Source organism: Anolis sagrei, chromosome 3 (genome assembly GCF_037176765.1).
Source record: "Anolis sagrei isolate rAnoSag1 chromosome 3, rAnoSag1.mat, whole genome shotgun sequence".
NCBI classification, from domain to species: domain Eukaryota; kingdom Metazoa; phylum Chordata; class Lepidosauria; order Squamata; family Dactyloidae; genus Anolis; species Anolis sagrei.
In genome coordinates, this window is record NC_090023.1 from 164,647,994 (window position 1) to 164,669,136 (window position 21,143).

Consider the following 21,143-nt stretch of genomic DNA (forward strand, 5'->3'; position numbering starts at 1 on the left):
GTTAGGTGTATTGTGTCCAAATTTCGTGTCAATTCGTCCAGTGGTTTTTGAGTTATGTTAATCCCACAAACGAACATTACATTTTTATTTCTATATAGATAGCTGAAGTATTTTCAGCACCTTTAATGCTTCTAGAAGTCATCTACTTGGGAAAGCTGTGCAAAGACACTGGGAGGATGTGATCCAGAAGAATGTTAAACTGAATTCAATTAGGCTCAGTAAAAACAAACATTTGTCATATGCTGTCAAAAATGCAAAAATATATATTATTGCAGTTTCAAGCATCATGCTAAGTTTAAAATATTTTTCTTTTTGAATTGCCAGAAAATCTGATAAGCCAGGCATAATTTTTCTGCCACAGCATATTTACTTGATCAGAAGCAAACATAGTGTGTGTGTACGTTAGGTTACTCTTGCTGCGCCAAAGTTCTTTTCAGTTCTGGCATCAAGAATGATGGAACAATCCAATGCTAGTTATCAGAACCTGGTGTATAGTCTTTAGCAATATCACTTGAAATGTATACTTGTTCAATAAAGAAAAGAAAATAACCCTCACAAAGGAAACCACACAATGTTAATGCTCACTACAAAGTTGTAATTAAATATCTGAACTTCTAGTCTATTGGAAGTCTTCCAGGCGGAAATACTTAAATATCATTAAAACATACCTCTACAAGATACATAAGGGAACATAGCCAAGATTATCTGGACTTACGCTGTAACTGTGCCGCTCTAAGTTGTTTCTTTAACCTCTCTACTTCATTCTTTAGGAACCTGATATGCCGCATCATATTCTCTGGAGAGTCTATCTCCATTGATATGTCCCTTGGTGATGGAGGAGCTGACACAGGTTGGTCTAATTTCTCCTGCAAAATTCTGAAATTAAAATAAATTATTTTCCCTCTGAAACAACCTGTCATAAATGTGCAATTTTGCTTGAACTCAACATAATATTATGCAAAGAAAGAAAGATATAAGACAATCTGTAATCGTAAATGTTCTTTCTGGTAAGTCTATTTCTAAAACAAACAAAACATGGAAGTCCAGTACAGATCAGAGACAAAATGTATCAGCCAAAATGAAGATTTTGCTTGTGCATCTTACACACAAACCACAGTATCAATAAATGCATGTGAACGAGAATAGGAAACCATAAGTGAAAGTCATAAACATTTAAAAAAAACATGGTTCTCAAACTTTTAAAACCGGGGCCAGTTCACTGTCCCTCAGACCGTTGGAGGGCCGGACTATAGTTGTTTTTTTTTTTAAACAATTTAAAAAATCCTATGCATATTGCACATATCTTATTTTGCTGTGTAGAAGGGCCCTTAGAGGAGGTTCTTTCTAGCCCTCTTTAGGCAGTAATTCCAGGAGCAGAGAATGGGAAATCTTCCTATTTCTAGTCTGAAGAAAATCTGGCTACCAGTATTTAAAAAAACTCTAAAATTATAACTGTAAATAAAGAACAACACTCAAACACAGGGGAACTCAAGACAAGAAACAATCAGGGCCAGCTAATCACCTCTCAACACAGGATTCTCCCTAAAAACTGTCAGGCTATGAAATGGTAATCAAGGTGGCCAATTGAAACATTCACACCTACCTCCAACAGACAAGAGTTCTTTCTCCCACCCTGGATCTTCCACAATTTTCCTAGTTAAAGGTTTTCCTCTGACATGAAGTCCAGTCGTGTCTGACTCTGGGGTGTGGTGCTCATCTGCATTTCTAAGTCGAAGAGCCGGCGTTGTCCGTAGACACCTCCAAGGTCATGTGGCCAGCATGACTGCATGGAGCGCCGGGGCAGCCTCCCTTGGCTGGCTCACACTGCCCATCATCGAACCCGATGGGCAGCGTGAGCCTGCCAAGGGAGGAGCAGCCCCGCGCAGCCTACTCGCGCGTAAAGCACCTCGCGAGGTGCTTTACGCGCGAGTAGGCCATGCGGAGCCGCTGCCCTTGGCTGGCTCACGCTGCCCATCGGGCCTGACGGATAGCGTGAGCCAGCCAAGGGAGGGGCACTGTGTGTGGTGGGGGCGCTCCTCCTCTGCGGGCCAGATAAGTGCCCTTGGCGGGCTGGAAGTGGCCCACGGGCCATAGTTTGGGGACCCCTGGTTTACCACTACTTTTGAATGGGGTCACTCTTACATCTAATGGCTATAGTATAAAAAATTATACTGAAATTCCAAGAAACTGCTCATTGAACTACAAATATATTAGCGTAAATGTAGGAAAATGAGGAATTGGACTTTAAAGCACTACATCAAATCTTCTTTTCATCCTTCAGTTTGCAATTATTTGTGCTTTGTTGCTTTTGCATATCTTAGACCAGGGGCCCTCCAAGGTCATTTACCCAGCCCTCACTCAGGGTCAACCTAAGTCTGAAAAGACTTGAAAGCACATGACAACAACAATCCTATCTCATCAACCAAAAGCAGGTCAACACTTCCCATTGAAATACTAATAAGTTTATATTTGTTTAAATTGTTCTTCATTTTAATTATTGTATTGTTTTAATTATTGTATTGTTTTTTGTACTACAAATCAGATATGTGCAGTGTGCATAGGGATTCATTCATGCTTTTTTCAAATTATAATCTGGCCCTCCAACAGTTTGAGGGACTGTGACCTGGCCCTCTTTTTAAAAAGTTTGAGGACCCCTGTCTTAGACAATAACCCTAATTGGACAAAGCTTCTGAATATCTTTTTCCAATCAATCAATCAATCAATCAATCAATCAATCAATATATTCTCACAGTTAAGGGCGAAATAAGGGCTAGTTCTAAGCAAGCTAAGTTTTGTTATATCAAACACCCAAATATGCAGAATAATTTGAAATTTTCAAGCCTTGGATTGCTGAATACACAAATGCAGAATCCGTGGATACAGAGGGCTCACTGTAGTGACCGAACATTTATGTGTTAAAAACACATTATGAGCTAAATGGAGCACAAAACCACAAGATCTGTTTTACTGCTGAACAAGACTGTAACAAAAGAATTTTCATCTCCTATGTGTTTTGAAAAATCCAATCTATGGTCATGGGACTAGAAAGATCATGCACATAGTGAATATTTCATTAACTAGATTAACAACTGCCATATTACAAAATACATTTTCTTATTGAACTTCAAAAGATTTCTCTGTTTCTGGGGAATTCAAGACATGCTGTGAGATGTCTGTTCCTATGAAAATCACGATAAGTCAAGAGAGCTGTAAGAAAATTAATTTTCCAGTGTTTGAAACAAGTTTCATAACATTAAACGCAAAGGCTGTCATAGGGTATAACGATGACTCCCAGTGAGTTACACTTACATGGTATAAACCCCATTTGTTTGCCTTTGGCTGAGCAACACATTAGTATTGTTGTTTTCTTATGTCTTCAGCAACACCTTGCATCACCACATCAGATTAAAGAGATAAGAGCACCTGCATTTTTTCAGATTATAGTCTAGCATTCTGTCCCTTGCTTTAAGAAGATGCCTCTAGAAAGCTCATAAACAGAACAGGAAGGGAGGAGAACTAGATTGTTAACTGGAGCAGGTTACAGAGAGTGGTCAGCCCTCCTGTTTAAACAGCTCCACTGGCTGCCGATAAGTTTCCGGTTCCAATACAAGGTGCAGGTTATCACCTATAAAGCTCTAAACGGTTCAGGACCTGCCTATCTGCGTGACTGCCTCCTTCCTTACGAGCCCATGCGGTCCTTAAGATCTTCCGGGGACGCCGTTCTCTCACTTCCGCTCCCGTCTCAGGCACGGTTGTTGGGGACGAGAGAGAGGGCATTCTCGGTGGTGGCCCCCCGTCTCTGGAACTCCTTCCCCAGGGAGATTAGGCTGGCACCCTCCCTAGCCACATTCCTTAAGGAATTAAAGACGTGGATGTTTCATTGTGTTTTCGATCGACGACTCCTATGACAAATGGCCTGTATCATGACTTGAAGTGTCATTCAATCTGATGTCCTATATTATATTAACTCAGTGGTTCTCAACCTGAGGTCCCCAGATGTTTTTGGCCTACAACTCCCAGAAATCCCAGCCAGTTTACCAGCTGTTAGGATTTCTGGGAGTTGAAGGCCAAAAACATCTGGGGACCCCAGGTTGAGAACCACTGTATTAACTAACTGATCCTGTTAATTTGCTCTGTTTCCATGATTTTTCCTATACCGTTATACATTGTCATCTACCTTACTAAACCACTTTATCCTTTAACTAGTTCACGTAGTGGTTTTCCTCCCCCCCCCCACCAAAAAAAAATTAGTCTGCTGTTATTGTTGTTGCTAGCTATTATTGTTATGTTGTTTTACGTTGTTTTATGCTGTCTTAATTGTTTTTGCTTTGTTTTTAATTGTATTTTGCCTTGGGCTTGGGCCCCATGTAAGCCGCCCCGAGTCCCTTAGGGGAGATGGAGGCAGGGTAGAAAAATAAAGTTCTTCTTCTTCTTCATGTCTCCTAGTTCCCCAGCAACTGGTATCAAAAGGCATACTGCAGGTTGCATATGTTACAGCCAGGATGCTAAGGCCAGTTATAGGGAACATGTAACTCTTGTTAAAGTAGCTGCACTGGCTTCTGGTTTGTTTCTGGGCACAATTTAAAGTGACAGTCATAACATATAAGGCAGTGGTTCTCAACCTGTGGGTCCCCAGGTGTTTTGGCCTACAACTCCCAGAAATCCCAGCCAGTTTACCAGCTGTTAAGATTCCTGGGAATTGAAGGCCAAAACATCTGGGGACCCACAGGATGAGAACCACTGATATAAGGCCTGATGTCAGGGGTCCCCAAACTAAAGCTCGCAGGTAGGATGCAGCCCTCCAAGGTCATTTAACTGTCTTCCACTCTAAACTTTTTACTTAGGATCGCCCTAAGTCTGAAATGACTTAAAGGCACACAACAACAACAGCAATTCTAATAAACTTGACTATCTTATCACACAAAAGCAGGCCCACATTTTTTTTATAAATTTATTTACTCTATTTGTATCCCACCTTTCTCTACCCCGAAGGGGACTCAAGGTGGCTTTACATATGGCAACTATTCAATGTCTTCGAACAAGAAATAGTTAAACTACATTAAGATGAAAAATTGGTAAGTTTATGTTGGTTAAAATTGTTCTTCATTTTAAATATTTTATTGTTCTTTCAAATTTTTGCACTACAAACAAGGTATGCACAGGTGCATAGGAATTCATTTGTGTTTTCTTTCAAACTATAGTCCCGTTTCCCAATAGGCTGAGGGACTGGACCTCTGCTTAAAAAGTCTGAGGACCCCGCCCTATGTGGTTTAGGTCCAGGAGATCTAAAAGACCACATCTCCCGATATAAATCTGCCATAAGAATAACAATATGAAAACTAAAGAAAAATTGCAGGCAAAAAGAAAACCAAAACAAACCGTTTTTCTGCTTCAAGTTTATCCATTCTCTTCCAGAGACGATTCACTAGTGCTTCCTGTTCTTGTTCTAGTGTATTTTCAAGATCAATTTTCTCACGTCTTAGCTAGAACACAAAATTGTTATTTTTTTTAAAAAAAACACACACACACATAAAGATATGCATTTTTATAAATTTAGCTGGAACATTACAGCAATATATTTGGAGGCAAAATAATTTAAGGCAACATTAACAAATAATTTCTGTTAACAACGTGAATATCTCACTTTGGATTAACTTCTGAAGTTTAAAAAAATCAATTGTTCAATGTTAAACTTGCTTGCATGTATCATTTTAATCAGGTTTTAAAGTCAAGTATGTCAAAATGTCAAGATAGCCCTTTTGTCCTCTTCAATGAAACAAGCAGTGACGACTCCTAAACTCCAGATGTTTAGTAATTCACTGTAGAAATTCAAACTACCCACCTATCTTCTCTGGTTAGTTAATTTGTTCTCTTTTTCCTCTATAATCTTGGACTACATGACACTGTTAGCCAATAAAGGAGGATCATGACATTCTGTCCAATACTATTGCTCCACCTAGTGTCGCTGTGCAGCCTTGAATAATGGATCGGACTATGTGAAAAGCTTTCACACCGCGCTTTTGTCCACATTTTACTTTATGGGCACAGTCTTGAAGGGGCAGAGCTCTATCGGAACTCTACAGAGACAAAATTAAATTTCCAATACCAGCAGAGCTGTCCCCTGGAGGGCTACTGGTTATGAAAACCTTCCTGAAGACCACTGAACATTTGCATACTTCAATGTATGCAAACTTTGTTTTATGCCTCAATTAAAAATATTGCATAAAATTATTTTCAGGCTATGTGGACAAGGTGTAAATGAAGTCTTGGTTTAGACTTGGGTCTTATCTCCATTGTGTACATATATGCAACAACAAGGATTTCAAAAATACTAAAAAAAATCCAAAACATTTCTGACCCTAAGCATTTTGGATAAGGGATACACAACTTGTATTTAGTAGCACACGACTAGCAAAAGTTATTCTTTGCAATGGGCACAAAAGTTCCAGTTTATTACAGACTATTCAGTCACTGACTACTCTCTTTTACGCCTCATAACCTGGCCCAAAGTCATCTCACAGACTTAAAGACAAAACATAGTGAATTAAATGCACAATATGCATAATATAAAAGAAACCATGTATGGTAGGGCAATTTGCAGCATGTTGGACTTACATATATTCAGTGGTAAATAACCCAAAGGCACAAAATCCATTTAATATTAGAAGTTAAGTTAGCCCTGACTAGTATTCGAATGACAGAATACCAAGAAAATCCAGGGGCTTTCAGTTATATTTCAGAGGAAGAAATTGGCAGAACCACCTCTGAATATTCCTTACCAAAGAAGTACCTATGAGATTCACTAGGCTGGAATAAACTCACAAGCTACTTGAATGTACATTCGCTCTCACACACACGAATTTAAAAGCCTACAATTATATGGCTAGTAGGTTTCATCAAACATAGAATCATAGAATCAAAGAGTTGGAAGAGACCTCATGGGCCATCCAGTCCAACCCCCTGCCAAAAAGCAGGAATACTCCTGTCCTCTGGAGTATTGGCTATCCCTCCCAATTTGGTGTCGTCTGCAAACTTGATGATCATGCCTTCTAGCCCTTCATCTAAGTCATTAATAAAGATGTATTGTCAAAGGCCTTCATGGCCGGAATCACTGGGTTGTTGTAGGTTTTCTGTGCTATATGGCCATGTTCTAGAGGCAAACGTCAGGAGAAAATGCCTCTAGAACATGGCCATATAGCCCGGAAAACCTACAACCACCCATTAATAAAGATGTTGAACAGGACTGGGCCCAGGACGGAACCCTGCAGCACTCCGCTCGTCACTTCTTTCCAGGATGAAGAGGAAGCATTGGGGAGAATCACCCTCTGGGTTCGTCCATTTAACCAATTACAGATCCACCTCACCGTAGTTTTGCCTAGCCCACATTTGACTAGTTTGTTTGCCAGAAGGTCATGGGGGACCTTGTCGAAGGCCTTACTGAAATCCAGGTATGCTACATCCACGGCATTCCCCACATCTACCCAGCTTGTAACTCTATCGAAAAAAGAGATCATATCTACGTCTCTCTCACCATTCATGGCATAAACTAACAATGTACCTGACCTTTGCACAATAGGTTTTCCCAGTGCTCAGGCAGCGTTTTTCAAATGATAGCAGCATTCATTTTCGGTTCTACTAAACCATTTCCTTTTCCATGCTTATGGCTTCGATTGCTGTTCATTTCTTACAATTTCCACAGTCCACGGGGAACCCGCCAATAAAAACAACAACATGCACAGGCTATCTTTTATATATGCCACTTGACTGAACAGGATGCGTCATGCTGAAATATGACTGAGAAGGCAATGCCTCAGCCATTTCTATGCTAAGAACATGCATATTGTTGATTTCTCGATCAACAAAAAAACTGCCCAGAGTGTCTATTTCTTCTGAAGCTGATCTGGCAAAATGCAAAATGTATCCATGGCAAAATTATACAAGCTATGTGGCAATTATGGCATGACAAAAGTGACCATTATATTCCCTGGCTTTCTTGTACACATAGAGGCTCAACATACATTAGTGATATTCAGTAAGCATAACCCATGTGAACAATTAAAATGAATTTCTCTTGGGAGCTACTCCCAACATATGATTACACAAAATTAAATCATAGTGGGTCTGTTTCCCTTTTAACTGCAAATTAGCCCTATCTCTCCTTCTCTCTTTCTCAACTGGTCTTGAAATGTTTTTCTTTTTCAGTCTACCCAGAACCATTTCTTCCATTCCCTTTGCCTAGGCCCAATCAAAATGAAAACACTTTTCTTCCTTCACTGATGCTGTGCTTCAAAATGATCAAGTTCCCTGTGCAAGGGAAATGCCACGTCAACACATCTCCTTAAGCAGCATCAAAAACTTAAATTAAGAAATAGTTTTCTAAGATCTACAGAGACACTCGCTGGAACACCTCAGCAAGCAAGTCCAAAAGTGGCAGGCTCAAACCCAGAACCTCAACCAATGGCTGATACCAAATGAGAGACTCCCGCCTGAGCACATGGAAGACTGGGCAACTTGGAAGGCGCTGAACAGACTGCGCTCTGGCACCACGAGATGTAGAGCCAATCTTAAGAAATGGGGCTACAAAGTGGAATCCACAACATGCGAGCGTGGAGAAGAGCAAATTACAGAGCACCTGCTGCAATGCAACCTGAGCCCTGCTACATGCACGATGGAGGACCTCCTTGTGGCAACACCAGAGGCACTCCAAGTGGCCAGATACTGGTCAAAGGACATTTAATCAACTACCAAGTTTGCAAACTTTGTGGGGTTTTTTAATCTGTTTGTTTGTTTTGTTCTGTTAGAAATGTAATACAATGGTGTGGTTGCCCCTGACACGAAAAAAAATATCAAAAACTTAAGGGACAAGAGGACAAAATAGACAATAGGATATATACCTGCTCCAAGGTGAGTTGCTTTGAAATGGTATCATTTTCAAGTTTTTTAATCTTCTTCATCAATTTGTTCACTTGGAATTCCTGTTCTTGCTCTAAATGTTGTTCAAGTTCAGCTTTCTCATGCTGAAGCTATAAAAAGAAAGGATTTTGAAATTTGTATGTAAATGTTTTGAAATGAAAAAGCTGTTAAAAGCAATATTTGACCACGAGATAAATGCACATAACTTTCCAAACTCTGAGCTCAAACTAAATGTCAGGATTCGATCCCAATAGTGTATAGAAAAATTAGATAATCTATTCCCGTAGTCCAAAAATTGAAGGAATGCCACTCCAAAAAGTTCTTTCCATTACTTACTTACTTAGGCAATCCCTCATTGGCTGAGTAGGATAATCTTCCAGGATCAGTATTCTTGTGGGTCCATAGGTGACTGTGGAGCCCTATTCTTGATCTGCATCTTCTCTTGCTGTAAGGGCATTGGTTTCCAGGTGGAAGGCGGTCCCGGTCGGGGTTGGCTTGACGCACCTTCCTCTTGGCAGGTTTCTCTCTTTCGCCCTCCATTCGTGCCTCTTCAAATTCTGTAGCACTGCTGGTCACAGCTGACCTCCAGCTGGAGCACTCAAGGGCCAGGGCTTCCCAGTTCTCAGTGTCTATGCCAGAGTTTTTAAGGTTGGCTTTGAGTCCATCTTTAAATCTCTTTTCCTGTCCACCAACATCCCGTTTTCCGTTCTTGAGTTCGGAGTAGAGCAACTGCTTTGGGAGATGGTTGTCGGGCATCCAGACAAAGTGGCCGGTCCAGCAGAGTTGATGGCGGAGGACCATCGCTTCAATGCTGGTGGTCTTTGCTTCTTCCAGTTTGTCCGCCTGTCTTCCCAAGAGATTTGCAGGATTTTCCGGAGGCAGCGCTGATGGAATCATTCCAGGAGCTGCATGTGACGTCTGTAGACTGTCCACGTTTCGCAGACATAGCAGGGTTGTTCTTTCCATAACAATTAGTGTCTCTGTAAAAGACTTGGCCACGGTGGTACATGCTCTGGTTACATCCCGTATAGACTACTGCAACGCTCTCTACGTGGGGTTGCCTCTGAAGACTGCCCGGAAGCTACAACTAGTACAATGAGTGGCAGCCAGATTACTAATGGGAGCGGGGTACAGGGAGCATACTACTCCTCTGTTGCGCCAGCTCCACTGGCTGCCAATCAGCTTCCGAGCACAATTCAAAGTGCTGGTGTTGACCTATAAATCCCTAAACAGCCCTGGCCCTATTACCTGTCCAAACGGATTTTCCCCTATGAACCATCAAGTTTGTTAAGATCTTCTGGAGGGGCCCTGCTCTCGGTCCCACTGCCTTCGCAATCGCATTTGGTGGGGACGAGGGACAGGGCCTTTTTGGTGGTGGCCCCTCGGCTTTGGAACTCCCTCCCGATGGAAATTAGATCTGCCTCTTCCCTCCTGACATTTAGAAAGCAAGTAAAAACATGGCTTTGGGATACTGCATTCACAGAATGATGGCTGAGTCAATAACTGCTGACCTTTCTGGTGGATGGTGATGAATCTGTGATTCTTTTGGACGAACTGATTTTTGCTGTAATTTGTATGAATTGTATGAAGTGTATTTTAATGAATGTATATTGATGACCTATAATGTTTTTCTTATTGTATTGAATTTTATGTTGTTAGCCGACCTGAGTCCCTCCCCGGACTCTAAATAAATAAATAAATAAATAAATAATAAAAGCTCTTCTTTTAATTAGTACCATCTTTTCCAAGATGTCTCGTAACAAGGTAATTCCTCTTCACTGTGCTTCTGCAGTGCATTATCTATAGAACCAATTACAGTGCCACAAAAGTCTAATTGAACAAAGTAGCTTTACAAGGCCAATAAAGAACTGCAGAGTTTTGCTAAAAGCACCATCTAGGCATTTTGCAGCTCACACTAGCGCAATGTGTTATGACATCCTTCTGTGAAGAAAAAAAAATGTTCTCAGAAGAGCTCAGAGTCTGAGGAAATGGTTCACTTATACATGTATGTGGGCTCTTCTTTCAAAATTTTGCTGTCATGTTTAAGCACATTTCAAATCAATACCTTTTTGAACTAAAATTGAAAAATAGATACATCAGTGTGCTTCAATGACAATGCAAATCATGCTGATCTGGGAAATCCCTGCCAACTGCTAATGGGAGATCTATAGCTCTCACACTCATAGTCAGCTTTTGTATTTACAGTATGCTGAAAAAAAAACCTTCTGGAAGCTTTTTCTAGATGCCACTTTGAATCCACTAAGTCCCCCAATGCAAAACGCAAAGGTTTAACAATGCAAGTGCTCAGCCATTATTAGACAGCTGCTTTGCTAAGTGTTTTGCAATGGCATGATGTTATCAGTACTCAGGGACCCTGAAAATCTGCACACACAAAAAGCAGCCCTGAGAGACCCATCTCCTAACGAGACCATATATTAAGCAAACTTGAATGTAAATATTACAGAGCTTGTTATACTGCAGAATAAGGTCTCTTTATTTACGGAAACTGGTAGCCCACTAATCCCAGAATTAAATTGCCTTATTAAAAATATTTCAGTAAATGAGAAAAAAATAACATTAGGGCAACTAATGGAAAAACATTCAAATACTCTGCACGTTTGACGATAACTTCATGATACAGCTGAAGGAGAATCTATGGGACATTACAGATAAAAGATTTCCAGCATAATAAAACATAGTTTATTAAACAGGAATGAGTGTGTGCATTTGACCCCCCCCCCCCACACACACACACACACGCACACACATAAGCTTTTTATAAGCTTGTAACACTGCCACTGTGATTGGCCTGATTTGGAGAATTTTGTTGTGTTGTTGTTATCATTCGTTGATTCGTTTCCGACTCTTCGTGACCTCATGGACCAGCCCACGTCAGAGCTACCTGTCAGCCGTCACCACCCCCAGCTCATTCAAGGTCAAGCCAGTCACTTCAAGGATGTCATCCATCCACCTTGCCCTTGGTCGGCCCCTCTTCCTTTTTCCTTCCATTTTCCCCAGCATCATTGTCTTCTCTAAGCTTTCCTTTCTTTTCATGATGTGGCCAAAGTACTTCATCTTTGTCTCTACTATCCTTCCCTCCAATGAGCAGTCCAGCTTTATTTCCTGAAGTATGGACTGGTTGGATCTTCTCGCTGTCCAAGGCACTCTCAGAATTTTCCTTGTGCTAAAATTTCTTGTTCATGGTTTGACTCTTTGTGCTTATATACTCATGCTGTGGATTAATGTTTTCTTGGTTCTTTGGATTTTATTACAAACTCTGGATCTTGCTTTTGAACTTTGCTAAACCCTACCTTGGAATACTTTGTTCCTGCTTATCTTCCTACCTTACTAGACTTATCTATTTTTAAAGCATATTTTTTACCTTGCTGTTTTTACTTATCTTCAAAAAAAAGGATTGTTTTCCTACACAGTGTGTGGTATTTTAAAGTCAGAGGGTTATTCCTGTTCTGGAGTGCAACATACTCTAAGCTACAATATGCAACCAGGATCAGCTCCCAGTTTAATAAACCGCAGCTTATTACATCCAAATTGAGCCCTATCCACGTTGCTATGGAAAATCATCTCTTTTTGTTCTCAGGAACTCCATTCTAACTCTAAATTATTAAAACTAACATTAAAATCTAGGAAACTCCTCCAGGGAATGTGATTCAATATGAAAAACAGAAGAAGTAGTACTCTGGTTTAGGGTATCAGGAAAGCACAGATGTATTTCTGACTACAAAATATGACTCTATTTGTAGTGATGTCCCCTTTACCCTTAAATTTGGGAAAGCTTTCAGAGATAGCCATGTTGGCCATGCAGCAAAATATATAAACCAGTAATATATTTATTGGTCCAATTCTGAACCATGAAGAAGCCAGGGAAGCTTCAAAAGCTTGCATGACATTTTTGAAGTTGACCGAATAAAGGTATTGCTGCATTGTGAACTTCTGGAAAATGTATGCCTTAGAAACTATTTTTAGTTGTGTCAGGAGCAACTTGAGAAACTGCAAGTCGCTTCTGGTACGAGAGAATTAGCTGTCTGCAAGGACGTTGCCCAGGAGATGCCGGGATGTTTTGATGTTTTATCATCCTTGTGGGAGGCTTCTCTCATGTCCCCACATGAGGAGCTGGAGCTGATAAAGGGAGTTCATCCGCTCTCTCCCCAGATTCCCCTTAGTAACTATCAGGTACAGTAATTCAATTATTTCATACATTTCAGAGTCTGTAATTTTAAATTGTTAAAAGGAAGGGGACAATAAAAGATACCCGATTAAAATTTTGACAGGGCTCAGAAATTCCTTAGTGATGACTTGAAAACATAATATAATAAATAAAACAAGGTTGTTTATATAATAATAATAATAATAATAATAATAATAATAATACTTTATTTATATTCCACGCTTCTCACCCCAAAAGGGACCCAGGGTGGATGACAGTACACATACACAGCAAACATTCAATGCCGTTTTGTATAGACAGTACACAGACAGACAGACAGACAGAACAAAAATGAGATGTGTGTTGTTTAATAAGAGCGTATCTGAACTATACTGAATAGTTTGATGTGGTTTGCAATACTACAAAGCAAATAGATAATAAAACAATAGAGTGCCTTTTAGATGAGAAACATAGTACATGATAGAAACCAATTAAAATTATAGCAATGAACAGGCTTCAAGTCACTAACGCTCAGACACAATGTGCAAAAATGTCTGTGTGAACAGAAATGATTTCATCTGACATGGAAAAGTTCTCTCCTGTTCCCATTTCCTTTTGTTTTGTCTCTTTGAGACTGGAAGCCTAAGGGTAGAACTGTCTCATTTTTCTATTCATCCATGAACGACACTAGGAGTACCTCCAGCGAAAGAGTTGGGTAGAAAATGCCATAAATAAAAATAAATTAGTGCAAGGACCAGGTGTACCGGAGCTTGGAGGGCATTCCATAAGTACATCATCTCTACAAAACAGCCCTGTGCTCCTCGATTCACCACTCACCCAAAGTCAACAGAAAGATTCAAAAAAGAGATTTTGCAGGGGGGAAAAGACATTTCTATTTTAAACCAAGTTGGAACTAGAGAATACTCCCTCATATGTTTTCAGAACAAATGTAAAATACTATTCTGTTCCTATGCATACTTGCTGACAAAAAAGCATAACTGAACTCAGCAGGGATTACCCCTGGGTAAATGTGCTCATTGATTTAGCTGCCTTGAGTCCCCATGGAGAGAAAGGTGGGGTATAAATAAAGATAATAATAATAATTAATATGCTAAATTGTGTTGTGTGTGTGTGTGTGTGTGTATTTCTTTGTAGACTATGAAAGATGGGGAAGCAATCACAGGTTTTGAAGTCCAAGGCCTCCTCTACACTGCCATAGAAAATCCAGATTATCTGCTGTGAACTGGCAGTGTAGACTCATATAATCCAGTTCAAAGCAGATAATATGCATTATCTTCTTTGATAATAAGGATAATATGGCAGTGTGTGTAGAAGGGGGCCTACTAATTCATGGTGACCTGTCAAACCTGTTTTGTCTTCTGAGCATTTTTCATACTTACTCAGCATTTGCTTTCAAGTTTTTGAAGCAGTAGTAGTCATACCAAACATACCCCCAAACTGGCCTATCTAAGTTCAGCTCCGAACTGTTTTTTCACTCCTTACTGGTCAGGTTTTGCAGGAATGGAATATATACCTGCATCAGCTTCCTGGAAAGTTCATTGGTGAGAAATTCTTCCTCCTTTTCATAGTTCACTGCAAGTGTCTCCTTCTCCTTCTGCAATGCTTGGATCTTCTTAAACAAAGTATTGCTGATAAATTCTTCTTCTTGCTCTGCCCTCGCTTGCTACAAGAAAAAGAAAACATATTTGTAAAAATATGAAGCATATGTGTAAAATATGTTTGTAAAAAATGATGAACCAATTCAGACCTACATGTGAAAACTACTTCGGCTGATGTATTGATATGGCTTACCCTTTCACTGAGTTTGTGGAATAGAATTATGCGCACATGGCCCTCCATCAGAGCTTCTGAATTTCTAGAAAAATCTTCGATAAGTCAACTAATTGATATTCATCGATTTAATATTTATTTGTGTATTTGGCACATTTATATCCTACCCTTCAGCCAAAAAAGATTTTCAGAGAGGTTGTAGAGATGTCTATGGCCCATTCATCTGTCAGCCTACACTAACCACATGACTCCCTTCTTCTGAAATATAACCTACAGAACCCAGAATTTTGAGGAGGTCTCCCATCCAAATACTAATAAACACGGACTCTACCTAGCTTCCAAGATGAGACAGAATCTGGTGCTTACAAATTGTTAATATGACAATGTCCTGCCCTTGTCAATGGACTGGTGTTTGGGATATATTCCAGTTTTGTTTTGTTTTCAACTATTTCTTTGCCGATTTTTGTTCAGACTTATAAAGGCCATCAACAGAGGGTTGAACAGAGACAACATTTTCCTGGCACAGTACATAAATTGTAGCACTTGTTAACACCCCAGCCTCATGAGGGCTCTCTTGGCAATTTTCATAGAATCATAGAATCAAAGAGTTGGAAGAGACCTCATGGGCCATTCAGTCCAACCCCCTGCCAAGAAGCAGGAATATTGCATTCAAATCACCCCTGACAGATGGCCATCCAGCCTCTGTTTAAAAGCTTCCAAAGAAGGAGCCTCCACCACACTCCGGGGCAGAGAGTTCCATTGCTGAACGGCTCTCACAGTCAGGAAGTTCTTCCTCATGTTCAGATGGAATCTCCTCTCTTTTTTTTTAATCACATCTCCTTTCTGTTTCCAGTCCAGCACCACACTACATTCCAATAACTCCCTCAATGTTACAACTGAACCTATCACCCAATCACTATACCAACCCACTTTGCATTTAATTGCTATATGTACTGAAATCTGTTATTCTTCGCAATAAAACTTCTGTCCTTTTTTATTCATGATCATCCTAGACACATAAACCATTGTTTTCCATACAGAGACATGCCACTTGACCTAATCTACATAAATAAAAATGTAATGTTCATTTGTGGGATTAACAGAATTCAGAAATCACTGGACGAATTGACAACAAATTTGAACACAAGACAACAACTAAAGCAATCTATGTCCTTCACTCAAAAAATCCTTCACCCTTTCCTTTCCCTCTTGAGTCTTGGCTGTCTGCAGCATGGAGGTACCTGCTGGGAACTCACACAGAAGGGTTTCTGTGTGTGTGTGCCGAGAAAGCTAATCCATATTGAGTTATGGGAAGGAATTCTGGGAAATGAAGTCCAGTATTCAAAGAAAGGACAAAAAGGCACGCTCTGTGAGTTAGCAAAGGCTGTCCAGGAAGGCACAATCAAAACACTCCCTAAAGATGGCCCTCCATTTTTATTTTATAGCAACCCTGGGCTATAATATATCTACAATAATAATATCTATATATCTATCATAATAATATCTATAAGTCTACAATATATATATATATGTGTGTGTGTGTGTGAGAGAGAGATATCTATATGTCTGTAACAGTAATATCTACATGTCTATAATAATATCTATAGGTCTATAATAATATCCATATCCATATGTCTATAATTATATCTGTCTGTCAATAATATCTATACATCTATAATAATACCTATATGCCTATAATATCTATGTCTATAATAATAATATCTATATACACGTATAATATCTATATGCCTATAATAATATCTATAGGTCTGTAATAATATCCATACATCTGTTGCTGGTTTTTGCTCGAAAGATATTTAGACCTGCGCTCCTTCTATTTTTAATCAGTTTTATACTAATTATACAATGCTTTTGATACGAAATAAATAAATAACACCTATAATAATACCTACATGTTTTAATAATATTTGTGTCTATAATATCTAAATGCCTATAATAATATCTATACATCTGTAACAACAACAACAATAATAATACCTATATAATATCTTTGAACTGGGTTATATGGCAGTGTGCACTCAGGTAACCCAGGGCCTTTCCACACATCCATATAACCCTTTGGCCTCAAGGAGACTGAAATGGCCCTATATTAGATTGACACTTTGCCACTTCAGTTGTGTATTGATAGCATAGAAACCAGCTCTTCCTCTTTTCTTTCTTTTCCATTCTCTACAATGGGCCACAGCAATGCGTGACCGGGTACAGCGAGTATGTTATAAGTTAGCACACTATTACATCACTGCGGAAATACTTCCTATTGGGTTGTTGTAGATTTTTTCGGGCTGTATGGCCATGGTCTAGAGGCATTCCCTCCTGATGTTTCGCCTGCACTTTGGCAAGCATCCTCAGAGGTACTTCCTATTGTATTGTCGAAGGCTTTCATGGCTGGAATCACTAGGTTCTTGTGGGTTTTTTCGGGCTATAGGGCCATGTTCTAGAGGCATTTCTCCTGATGTTTCGCCTGCATCTATGGCAAGCATCCTCAGAGGTAGGATGCTTGGATACCTCAGAGGATACCTCTGAGGATGCTTGCCATAGATGAAGGCAAAACGTCAGGAGAAATGCCTCTAGAACATGGCCCTATAGCTCGAAAAAACCCACAAGAACCTAGTACTTCCTATTGTTTGTAATTTTTAGATCACCACATTTTTAGTGGAGCTACAGTGTCATATAGATGTTCAGTTCCTAATATGATACAACAAACCATAGCAATTGGTCCGCGTAGGTTTTACCACTGCTTTATCTCAAAGCTTCTCTTCTTGACAGAATATCCAATGTGATCACTGTGCTGTGTGTGAATAGTACAAACCACTGTTCCACCAGTTTTTGACAAGCTATTTGCTTTGAAAAGAGACAAACAAGGGCATTGGAGAAGTCATCACCATGCTTTCAATAAGCATACTCAACCAACATTGAGAAATGAATTGAAACTCATTAACAACATTTCAAATGCTAATTTATTTTCTCTCACAATAGGCAAAGATATCTCGAACATTTTAAAAATAAAAGAAGAAAGGGCAAGCTTGTCAGATGACTAAATATCACAAAGTAATTTTATCAGCTTGACTGCCTTTCCTCCCAAGGAAGTGAGGGGGAAAGTGGCCTGCTCCCATGGAAACTGGAGAACACTGACCTTATTGCAGTTAAAAACTGCAATACCATGGGATGGCAAAGAGCGGCAGGTCCCTTCTACACTATCATATAAAATCCAGTTTATATGATTTGATCTGGATTATATGGCCGTGTAGGCTCATATAATCAATTTCAAAACAGATAATGTGGATTTTCTGCTTTGATAATCTGGATTATATGGCAGTGTAGAAGGGGCCCGAGTGAATGAGAGGCTACCTATTTCCTTCCAAGCAGAAACCAACACCCCCATGGGACAATCAGACTTTTTAAAAACCTCCATTTATACCTTCAGAAGCTTTTTTAAAAAATATGCAGAGTATAAGCATGGTACACCTGGGGAAACCCTTAACTCCTATGCAGTTGTTATCTGGAGATAAGACATTTACATTATGGACACCAAGCTATGGGCTATTGTGTTGCTTTTCATATTTATTGACAGATTTTCATTTAAACTAAAGTTGGTTCTGTCTCTGTAGTTTGAAGCAACTCTATTTGTGTGCCATCTGATTTATTTTTTCCCCAAGTGCTCAGAATGGAGCTTCCATTTTCCTTTATAAAATGGTAGGTTCATCTTTGAAGGACTTTTCATTGAATTAATCTCATTTATATAGTTCTTCAATTATTTTATTTCTATTTGGTCATGCATTGTGCTTTGCTGTCAGTCGTAGAGCATTCCCACACTTGGTTTAAATTTCCCTTTTATTTCTCAGATCTTGTGGAAGAGAACTCTTGTTCTTCTTTTGTAGTTGGCATCTTCTATTAAAGTAGGCAATGAAGACCCTGGCTCAGTCATCGATCAGAAGGTAGACAGCAGGTCACTTGGCGGTCTCTCATTCATGGGTTAATCAAGTTAACAAGACAGCAGTTAACCACAACAAAAGGAAGAAGAGCATATCAATTATCCCCTTGCTTAGAACCATACAGGAACCTGTTCTGCCTGCAACACCAGAAAGTGGAAATACATCACACTACATGTTCAAAGTTTCATTCTCTACAAGGATAGAAGAGAATTCCCATTACTTCCTCAGGTAAATGTCTCAGCTTAGTCATGCTACCTAAGCAAAATACTTAAAAACTGATACATTCTCCAGACATATTAAAGAGATGGTAAAACTACACTCAATGTTTTCACGGAACAAAACGTGGATATGGGTGTATGATATTGTTTGCTGACTTTTAATGCATACCAATTTAAGAGTAATGTTGTACTCCAAGTCAGGGAAAGCCTTCTGATTTTAAACACAAAACCATTGAATGGAAAACAATCCTTTTATTGAAGATAATTAAAAAGCAGTAAGGTAAAAAAAACGCATTAAAGAAACAGGTAAATCCAATTATGTAGGAAGATAATCAGGAGCAAAGTAGTCTAGAGTAATAGTCCAGCAAAGCTCATAAAAACAAAGTCCAAACTTCCCAAATAAAATGTAAGAAATCAGGAAACAGGAATCCAAGGCATCAATATAAAAGCATAGACCAAAACCATGAAACAAAGGCACTTAAAACATGAATTTTCCAAGCAAAGTTTCCATGAACAAGGACGAGATCTTGACTTGATTCCAAGCGATGCTTCATCTGCCTACATATCCTGTACTTGGGACTTTTATCTCCTCGTTAGCTATGTCTCTAGTACTCAGAAATTGGTTTTGCTTTAGCTGAGAATTTCTTATCTTTTTCTCTTGGAGCCTGGCAGATCGCCGAAGCCACTGTTCGGCTCTCTGTTTTGACTGATCTCCTGTCTACCTATTTGCTCATTAATTTCTTCAGCTGGACCAAGTGTTTTCGTGTTCCCTATCATGGGAACTCTATGAATTCAGAAAGTACAATATCATCCCCACACCCCTCATGGACATTTTCATGGGAAACTACACTTTGAACACGGATCTCCTGGTCATGCTCTGCATCAATATCACTGGCCAAACCATTGCCATCTTGAAACTCATCTTGCAACTCATTGACATCACTCCCCACATCCAAAGCACCCTGATCCTGAAACACAATCACAGGCTGAACTCCCAACAAGTAAGTGATATAACCTTACAAGGACCACAAAACAGATGTGGAAACCGTATGATTTTATAGCTGAACTCTCAAAAGGGGTCACATAACAAAATATTATTTTTCAGTATGTATCAGATAAGCTCTGCTCTCATCACTTCAAACAGACATTCTGGCCTAGGAAAAATTATTTTCCATGTGCAGCCAGCATCTAGTGTTCATTATGACAGTCCAGAGGTAACCCTGGAGATCAGAGTCACAATGGTGTGTGTATTTAAAACTGGCTGTAAATTTTCACAGCCTAAAGCAGTAAGATCTTGCATTAGGATTCAATGAGCTCAACAAGATCAAGGAAAATAATGGTTTTCTGTTTTTAGAACAAGACCAGTCCTCTGGAGAACTCAGCTTTCCTGTGCTCTCAGATTATGGAACTTTTGTGTAATCCTATGGGGGAATTCACATTCTTCACACCAGTTCTCTACCTGTGAAACTGAAAGCACACTGCAGATGCTCAATATACAATGAGATATGATTTTATAAAACAATATGATTTTATAAAACACACGGAAAGCCTTCAGCACTGAACTTTTCTTCACATGCTATTTAGCAATGTGCTACATTTATTCTTGTGCTTACTTACAATATGAAAGGAACGTACAAGAAAGAAACGTAATAATTAGCTTATCCCTAAGGCCCAGTGTACCACCATCTCAAACCCAGGGGTGTTGAGGGTGCTCCTAAGCTCAAGATACAGCAGGCAGGTTTCACACAAAAGAAGTGCTTGTGTGAGCCAATAACCCCATGAGGCCACCATAATTGCAGCAATACTTTTTCTGAGCTGACAAAAATCACACGAATTGCAGTGTTCATACAGACATTCTCCATGTGGAGGGAATTGTTTTCATAAGTACAGTGCCTCTGTGGGAGTGCTGAACACAGCTTGTAGAACAATGGGGCTGCTGCTCCTTGCTGCTTGATGTGAAATCGGTGTGATGACAAATTTATGAGATTATATCAGCAGTCTCATTCTATTCAGTACTTGCACTCACTTCCAAGTAAATCTGCAAGGATTGTCCGCCTAGTATACCCTCTTCTTGCATGTGTGTGTGTGTGTGTATGCATGTGT

The 21,143-nt window shown here is 39.6% G+C and overlaps 1 protein-coding gene across 1 annotated transcript in view; it reads right to left on the minus strand.

Annotated features, from left to right (window-relative positions):
• Positions 1–21,143, minus strand: part of CCDC6 (coiled-coil domain containing 6) — a 63,574-nt gene that overhangs the window by 12,678 nt on the left and 29,753 nt on the right. Inside the window, exons 2-5 of the mRNA XM_060768952.2 lie at positions 14,613–14,762; positions 8,895–9,023; positions 5,380–5,483; positions 716–876 (exon numbers count right to left, since the gene is read on the minus strand). Coding sequence (XP_060624935.2) covers positions 716–876; positions 5,380–5,483; positions 8,895–9,023; positions 14,613–14,762 — 544 coding nt within the window. The remainder of the gene's footprint in view (positions 1–715; positions 877–5,379; positions 5,484–8,894; positions 9,024–14,612; positions 14,763–21,143) is intronic.